The 9,295-nt window shown below is 37.6% G+C and overlaps 1 protein-coding gene and 1 long non-coding RNA gene across 2 annotated transcripts in view; both read right to left on the bottom strand.

Annotated features, from left to right (window-relative positions):
• Nucleotides 1–9,295, bottom strand: part of CNTN5 (contactin 5) — a 1,308,168-nt gene that overhangs the window by 133,792 nt on the left and 1,165,081 nt on the right. Inside the window, exon 16 of the mRNA XM_019525021.1 lies at nucleotides 7,228–7,348. Coding sequence (XP_019380566.1) covers nucleotides 7,228–7,348 — 121 coding nt within the window. The remainder of the gene's footprint in view (nucleotides 1–7,227; nucleotides 7,349–9,295) is intronic.
• LOC109303008 lies at nucleotides 1,294–4,748 on the bottom strand. The gene is made up of 3 exons (XR_002098983.1): nucleotides 4,252–4,748; nucleotides 3,975–4,134; nucleotides 1,294–1,511 (listed from the first exon to the last, which is right to left on the bottom strand). It is a non-coding gene; the product is annotated as an uncharacterized LOC109303008 (long non-coding RNA).

Here is a 9,295-nt window from a genome sequence, read left to right as displayed (position 1 = left end):
GTCTTGTGCTTTTACAAAATCAGATAGGTCTGGCACGTGCTTATTTTGAAATGAAGGAACATATGTAGCTTGATACAAAACAAGATGACATTGGAATGTGCTTACCTAAAATAAGGGTACGTGTGTAATCAATATTGGATTATGTATATGCAGTTGTAATGATTGAATTATGTTATGAATGATAACCAGATATAATATATAAATGTTTAATTTGTGTAAGACAACTTTGGAATTAATGTGTACCCTTGTGTTATTCCCCTCAGATTTTTGTTTCTCTTGTAATTATTATAGAATTTGCAAGATCTATACTCTTAAATACAAGGTAACAGATCAGTTAGACTTATTATATATAGTAAGTAAGATTTAAGTAAATAAATCTTGCTTTGACCATTGGATGCTCCAGAACGCTGAAGGGCAGGCGATCTACAAGCTATAGTGTACTGAAGAAAATTAACTGGTTGAGTTACTTTATCATAGCATGCTGTGCAGGAATCTTTGTGACAGAAAAACTGGTCATCTTGGTTCCCTTCTTTGAATGTAGATTTGGAGTTGAGAGCAGATGAGTCTACACTAAAGGAACTGGGAACAAAGGCATGTAGACAAGGACCAATATCCAACAAAGACTTCCTGGCACAGGTACATGATGCAAGATCAAGGGCCCTGAGAGGGAGTTTGGTTTTCACTTTGGACTGTAAATCCAGTTATTTGGGCTGAGATATTGGGGTTAGAGGTGTCTGAGTAGCCTCTGTTATAGTTTGAATGCACCTTTAAGGGACAAAAGAAACCTGCTATACTTGTTTGTGTTACATTTAATAAAATTGTGGTGATGGCCTTTAAACTCAGATACTTGTCTGCAAGTTTTATTGGCATCGTTACAACTGAGAGCAGCAGTATGGTCAGCTTAACTAGGAGCTCCTACGTTATATTCTCTCTAGGTCAGTGAAGTTCAGAGGAAACACATACCATTGCTTCTTCACAAACATATTATGAGAGTAGATTTCTTGCTTAGGTTGGTACTTTTATCATTTTGAAATATGAACAGCTTTAACTTCTTTTTAAAATGTATTTAGACCACAAAATGTGTACTTTTAAAACTGCATTTTGTAGTCACAAAGGCCTTCACCCTTTTACTCTACAAAATCCTTCTTTATACTTTTGTTTAAGGTCTTACAGCTCTCAATATGCTTTTTGATCTTTAAGCTCATTTTATTTCCAGTTGATTTTCATTTGATTAGCTTTTTGTAAATGGTCATACAGTGCATACTATTCACTGAGAAGAAACCTGATTTTTTTTTATTTGGGTAGATACAAACATTTTCCATCTTTTTACAATATGATCTTTTTGTCATGACTCTAGTACTAATAATCATATGGTTGAATTTATTTTTAATTAACTTATATATGCTAATAGGTTCCCCATAGCATGTATAACATAGTCCAGAAACTCCAGGGGGATGATGAACATCAATGTCTTTTTTGCTTCATGGGAAAGGAACATTGTCCATCCACATCTGTAACAACAACAACAACAAAGAGTTTGAGCACACACTGCTAAAATTGAGAACCATATTTCAGTGGTTGACAAAATATAGTCAGAAAGCTCTTAGTATCAGAAACTAGGTAAATTCCAGAATTTACATCATTAACTTCCACTGGAGATAACAAGATTAAATTATTTCAGTGAAATCTCAAAGACCAGAGGACTGTTCAAGACACAGCATGCTAAAGTGGTTCTTTCAAGAATATGATTTTTTTTCTTTCAAAGTTGCTCCTTAAAAAATATAATACAACTGTCAGAAGCACTTAAGTAATTTATTTTGAGTGATACATTGATCAATACAATGGAAAGATGGGCACAGATTAAACTTACACACTTCTTTGTGATAGGAGAGACAGAAACTCCTGGACATTTTAAAATTAGTTCTTCAAATATTATCCATCTAGAAATTGTCTTAAATAGGTCATTGTGATTTCCTTGCAAACTGCTAGTCATCTTATAATTTGTTATAAAATTGTATCATTTGCAATCTAAGGCATAATGTCTTCCATAACAAAGTTATACAGGGCAAAACTGCACAGGACGTTTACTGCACAGTTGAATAATTAGCTACAGAGTAAACATCTCAGTGTCTATACGTGTGACCCTATGAGACTAAAGTAAGCTAATATACTCTGTAACAGGACTGTACTTGTAAATACAAGTACTATTTGCTGTGGAGTAAAAATCTCTGCAGCAGCACATGTGTAGATGCTGCGTGCTGGCTGGGGTATGTGTGCGCTATGGTTAAGGGCCTGCCTACCAGCTAGCCCCATGCTGAAGCTCCCTTGTGTCCCACCCAGCCCCTCTGCAGCACATTGAGCCAGGTGGAGCAACCCCAGGTTGGCAAGCTGACCCCTGGGTCCTGCTGCCAGCCAGGACTGCTCTGCCCGGGCTCCACATGTTGTGCCTGAATAAACTGCAGAGCTTATTGCTTTGGAGTTAATTGCTTCTGGGTGCATGTTCAAATGGCGAGCCAAGGAGCAATTAACACTGGAGTTTTAGCTCTGCAGTTTATTCAGGTACCATAACTGCATATGTAGATGTGCCCACAATGTATTATTTAAATTCCATATAGTGAAAAAGTATACCTGTCACACTTTGACAGTGACCTTGTTGGGACCATATAGAAGATACCACCTGACTGACTTAGACAAAGAGGAAGAAGGCTATAGTCTGTGTGGACCATTTAAACAGAACAATCTGAAAGAAGGTTTGATAATTTGTAACAGATGTACTGACTGATGGATGGATTATTAAGATGTGGTCTGTAATGCAGCCTACAGCAGGTAGTTAGTACTGGGTGATCGATGCAACTTATTGGCATAATGTAACCAAGTCTAGCAAAACAAATACATGAGCTTGAATGTTTAGATAGGGCTCAGGTGATAGAATATATCTGGTAACTCTGATTATGTTTTGAGTAAAGTTTACTAATAATCATTTTACTTCTTGTGTCAACAGCAAAGAACTCATAACCTGAACTAAAAGTCTCTAGAACAATAATAATCCAAAGAGAACTAGCAGTTTGCCATAATGTTCTGTGATTAATAATCGTTTTCACGAATGACATCAATATTAAAATATTAAAAGGTGGGAGGTTCAGTACATTTGATGAGGCACAGTACAGATGATAGTTTATCTTGTATGTGACCTCAAAAATCCTCTCTGCTTTGCACAGTGGAACAGCATTATACCTTCTGTAAGTATGTATTCCAAAATTGCAGAAAAGAGAGCAGAAGAATATATTGTTTACAAGGGGCATGTAAATACGAGATGTTTACTGTGCAGTAAATATCTCAGCGTCTACCTGTGTGCCCCTATTATGGTGCATGAAACTAATTAACTCCACAACAGGTTAGGACTTATAAATACTAACCTAATCTGCTGCAAAGTTTTTTCATGTGCAGCAGCACACATGTAGATGCTGCCCTGGGTGCTGGCAGGCAGCCCCTGCATTGAAGAACCCTTGTGCCCCAGTCAGCTGCTCCGTAACATGTGGCGTCCTGTGGAGCAGCCCTGGGTTGGCAGGCTGCCGCACCCCCTGGGTCTCCTGTTAGCCTGGGCTGCTCTAACTTGTGCGCAATCAATATACTCCAGAGTCTTTTGCTTCCAGGTGCATATTCAAACAGTGCACACAGGAGCAAAAAGCTCTGGAGCAATAAGCACCAGAGTTTATTCATGCACATTAATCACATGTATCCAAGAAGAAGAGGTCCATATGAACTTTCTTACTGAAGTCAAGGTCAGGATTACTTTTGAGTTCATTAGAAATTGGATTATAATGTTTCAAGAGCATGCTCATCTCTTCTTGGCAAAAATGAGCTATGTTTAATTATGTGGCTGTTATTGGGTTTTTTTGTTTTAAATCCTCCTCTTGTAAGGTGATTTACTGTATTAGGGAAGTACTTGACAGCAAACAAACGATACTATTTACCTCAGCCAAATGTGTCTGGTGAAACCAATGCTGATCTGTAGTACTACGGTAATAAAAGTATTTTCATTACAATGTCTGTTCTTTCCATGACAGATCTATCTGGTGGTTTAACATTCCTTAGACTGAAGATGATGGACATACCAGATCATGAAGATATCCACTGTTACAAGAAAAACGAATGCATAGACTGTTTCAGAATTTCCACAGCATTATGGGAAAATAAAAACACAATAAAACCTTTTTTTGGAAGACAGTCTTTAAAAACAAATTAACTTACCAAGCAGGCTTTGTCTTGAGGAAACCTGACACATCGTTGGCTACAGGATCAGCTGAGACATCTGCGGAGACTAAGCTTCCTGGCTGGTATGTGGGTATATGGTAACCGCATTTGTGATCACATCATTAGTGTCAGAACATGACATGCATATTTATCCTGCATTAGAGCCTTCTGTTTTTGTAATCACTTCTTTGTAAAAAATTAGTACAGAGACAGCATGAGTACAAAAGTGGTGCCAATTATAGTCACAAAACCAGCCAAGCTGAAAAATTCTTCTTTTTGCTCTGTTGCTAGTTGTAATTCACAGAAAGCTCAAGACATGCAAATAAAATAAATGTTGGTAATCCAGGATGGCATTAGGAAGGGAAAACTGTTCCTGGACCAGTAACAAGAACTGGTCAAACACTGGACTTGTAAAGATTTGTGTTGCTGTTGTTCCACCTGACAGGCCAGGATTAAGTGCAGTTGTCTTTTAAAACTCTTATTATGAAGTGACAAAAAATTATTTGAACTTAATGTTAATACAATAATTTAACATAAGATAGTATGACATGCTCCATTTGCACAAACTGATAATTGTGAATATGTAAAAAGAAGATGTTAAGTGATTTTTGTTCAACTTTTTGTGCAAATTCTTACTGTGAAGGAGATGGAGGTGACAGTGAGTAAAGAAGATCTTACATATTACCAGTCAGATATGTAAAAAATATCAGACAGGTTTCATAATAAAACATTAAAAGCATAGATGACAGAAGATGGCACAAAGAAGTTGTTCTACCCAAAAGCTATACTAACAACTAAATAGCAGTAAATGGTAAATTGGCTTTCTCTATCATCACTTCACAGTGGTAGCAAATTTCCTAAACACATGGCAATTCCTTCTTCCTTTAAGTGGATTCAGAGTCACCCTGTGCTGCTGATCTCTTCTGCTGAATGAGTTTCCAGCATACCCAAGGACATTGAACCTGAGGCATTGAACTTGAGGCATCTGCAGTGACACTGCAATCTGGGACTACTGGACAGTTATCCAGTGGTAAAGCAGCAAGTGCCTATGTAACCTGAGAGATGTAGTGGGAAAAAAAGGAGAAGTACCTAAAGATGGAAGTAAAATAATTTTAGCAAAATAAGGGAAAGCAAATATTTGCATTCTTTTTACTATTCTGCATGAATTTTGCTGAGGTTTACCAACAGGAACAGCTAGCCATGACTACATGGAAGCTGCTTGAAATGTTTACTGAAAGACAAAAATAAAGAAAAAAATAGCCTTCATTTGGCAAAAACAATGTTGAGGTGAAGAATCTACTCTATCCTACTTCGTAAGTGTTAAAAATATCTAATAAGAAATTAATTTCTTGAATAAACTAACAAGATCATATTGTGTAATAAGACCAGAGGTTTATATCAGTACAAAAACTGTAGTCACACAATACACACTAGTTGTGAAGCTGAAATGTTTCTCCATTCTTTAATTTACCATGCACCAAGAATATGGAATACAAGCATGACATATTTGAATTTGAATGATGTTATAAAGCTGTCACTAAGTGGCATGTTAATGGGACACCTGAATCTATTGTTTTTAATGCCCCAAACAATGCCTTTGTTACTCTTACATTCAAAACTCCTATTCTGAGATTTTCTCTCTGTAACAAAACACAGTAAATTCATACAAATAAAAATAAACCCAGTGGAGCAAGAAATAGTTACTTGACCATAAGAGGTTATAAAGAGGGGGGGAAGGGGGAGAGTCACATTTGCATAATTTAGAAGAAAGACCGTGGGATACCAAACACCAGTAGGTTGAGAGATTTTTGACACTTAATAAGTGAAATGACATTTATAGAGTGCCATAGGTTAATAAAAGCACTATGGTCCTCCACATGGAAACTTTAACAAAATACTTCTCATCAGATGTAATTTCTCTCCTTAGATTCATGGTTTCTCTGTTCAAATGACTGCCAGAGTGAAAATCAAATGCAAAGAAGTGGCAGAATAAGCTAAAAGCATTTAAAAAAATATTATCATCTCTAGGCTTAGTATCCTGCTTGTAGTTTCTCATATGTCAATAATATAATTTATTCTATTTTAAAACACTGCATGCTATATAACGTATGAACTGTTACATAAATGAGGCATTAGGAATGTTATAATGCAGCATCCTTCATTTTAAATGCAAATATGTAGGGCACCACAGACCACAAGTCCCATAACGAATTGATGAAGACAGATGGATTCATTGCAGGATGGGACCTACAGCTGTGCAAAACGTGACCAATTCTTTATTTTATGCTAACTGGAGGCCTGGCTAATCCTGCGAAGCACAGAGGACCCTTCCTGTGGGGTGCTGAGAGCTCTAAATAACAACTGGCCTCTGTGGGAACCGATGGCAGTCTGCACCTCTCTGGTAGTATTCAGAAACTGCCAGGATTGAGCCTTCAGTGTGGCTGCAGGCTACTAACAAATTGCCAGAGTTTGGTCATTATTTAGCCAGAAAAAAGTTCAGATTATAAACTACTCTGTGACTAATACTTAGACCTTTAATTTTACTAAAAATGGAGCAGTCCCCTTCAACAGAAGCACAGTTTATATTCTCAAACCCTTGAGCCTCAGAGAAAGTGAGAAACAATTTATAATAATAAAGGAAAAAAATGAACCAAAAAGCCCATTTCATCTATCTCACTTAGATATTTAAGTCTCAATTAAATTGTTAAAATTATATGTTTTTTATGCTGTTAACTCTTTTAGAAACTGAGGGTCTATTTAAGGATTGCTGCTGTTACTCATATGTACTTTGCAGACTTGTTTACCGTACAGCTTTGTCAAAGACAAAAAGGTCAAGCAAAAATGACATCTATATTGTAAAATCTGTATAGTATAATGCATAGTACTGATGTGCTCAAAGTCCATGCATTTAAATTCCTTTGTATGATAATTTATGGTGATCATGTCTTCAGACTTTGCTATTAGCATACTCACCCCTAACAAGAAGTTCTGCCTCATCTGACACACTGTCTGCTGTGGTCTGTACCCTGCAGCCATATCTCCCAGCATGCATCAGAAGGATGTTCCTGATCATTAAATCTGCAGAGGATGCTTGCTGAAAGAGGGATGAAGTGCCAGTTTAAAATGTTGCAAATCTGCCTGTTCAAGGTGTTTTGTGAGGGTGCTTTGTTCAGTGTGGCAAAGTCACCAACGCAGGTTTTACAACTTACATTACAAAAAGCAAGCATACTAATATCTCCCTTTAAAAGCAAGGACTGCTTTTTAAGCAATTTTGTATGAGGGATTAGAAGTCAGAATTCCATGTTTTTTTAAACATTCAGTAACTAACCAAGAAGAAAACATTAATTTTATTTAAGAAGTATTTATACACACACTTGCATGCACAAAGAAAAGTTTTCCAAATGGGCAATAAGAAGCTAATTTATTAAGTAAAACAAAAATAATTTGTCCTGCTTTATGAGATAAAGGATTATGAATGGAATGAAAAGGGAAAGAGTCCTGTTCTGGGAAGAGCTCCAACTCCCTTTGGTCTTAGTGGTGGCATTAGCTGCAGTGCAGTACAATCAGCTGCATTTTGGACAGAGCTTTTGCTATATTTCCATTAGGTTTTTCTCAAGATGGTAATATAGAATAGTTTTTAAACAGCATGGTAAACCAAGATAGACTGCCAGTGAATTTCTGTTTCCCTCACTTTTTAAATTTAAAGCAGCTGAACTTGACAAATTAACTCTCCTAAATTTATTGTAGTTCTTAGAATGACTATGCTATATTACATGTGTTGCTAACACGCTGGTTTTTTCAGCATTAATACAGAAAATATGAAGAGGTTTATATTGCTATTTATGCCTTCCTTCTGAATCACATCTTGTTTTAATGCTTTCAGTATATCATGTCCCCAAATTATTTGCTTTGGTATTTTTATTTTATTTTTCTTTATTTCTTGTCATTAGTTACCAGAAGTCACTCTTGTTGATTTATTGTCAAGGGCATGAAAACTCTTGGGTTGCTAAGATATTCATAGAGGTTTACTTCTTGAGGATATTAAAAAACTCTTGTGGTTAGTACAGAATCTGTGGACTACAAGAAAACTATGTCCTCAACCTAGGACTGGAACATATCTCCAGGGGCATAGAATCTAGTCCCTCCCCCGCTATTACAAGTAATCATACCATATAATCTCTTCCATAAACTGATTGAGGGCAGTGACAGATGTGGAGCTCCCCAGTCTAACTCATGGCACTTCACAGAAAGAGCCATGAGTTAAATCAACCCTCCTGATCCAACAGGTGTTCACCTAACCCCACCCCTAACCCCACCCCTCTCTCCAAACTCCCTCTCAGAATGGGAGAGGGAGAAGACAAGGGGGGAAGGTCCATCCTGGGGTTTCCTCAGCCGGCTCTGGAGTCGGGGGGTGGGGGGCAGATTGCAGCCCATCTCTGGTGGGCTCCAGCATCTCTGGTACTTACCTTCTGATGTACTTATAGGGCGGGTCTCCATGAGACGTTTATTGTGGAACTGACTATTTAGCTCTGCAGTAAATGTGTCAGCATCTACATATGTGTCTCTATTAAGGTGCAGAAAACTAATAAATTCTGCAGCAGGGTAGTATTTGTAATTATAAGTGCTACCTTGGTGTGGAGTTTTTAATGCGCAGAAGCCAGCTAGCCTCACAGTGAAGCTCCATTGGGCCCCAGCAAGTCCCTCTGCAGCACACTGAGCTGGGGGGAGCAGCCCTGGGCTGGCAGACTAACTGTGGGGCCCCCTGCTAGCTTGGGCTGTTCTACCTGGGCTCTATGTGCTGTGCCTGAATAAACTGTTATGGCTCTGGAGTTAATTACTTATTGCAATCAGCTCCACAGTTTATTCAGGCATGGTAACTGCACATGTAATTACAAGTGAATATCTGTCCTTACTTTCTATTTTCCTGCAGGCAAGCCCAGGTTCAGGTTTGAAACTCAAAACATTTCCAAACTTTTGAAATGGTTTGGCTGTCCTCATTTTAAGGCTGTTTCAAAACCCTTCATTTAATTTTGATTTCACT

The sequence above is a fragment of the Gavialis gangeticus genome, unplaced genomic scaffold, assembly GCF_001723915.1.
Source record: "Gavialis gangeticus isolate Ggan-Ray unplaced genomic scaffold, GavGan_comp1, whole genome shotgun sequence".
Lineage (NCBI taxonomy): Eukaryota > Metazoa > Chordata > Crocodylia > Gavialidae > Gavialis > Gavialis gangeticus.
Note: the sequence above shows the minus strand (reverse complement) of the source record. Positions and strands in the feature narration are given on the sequence as shown.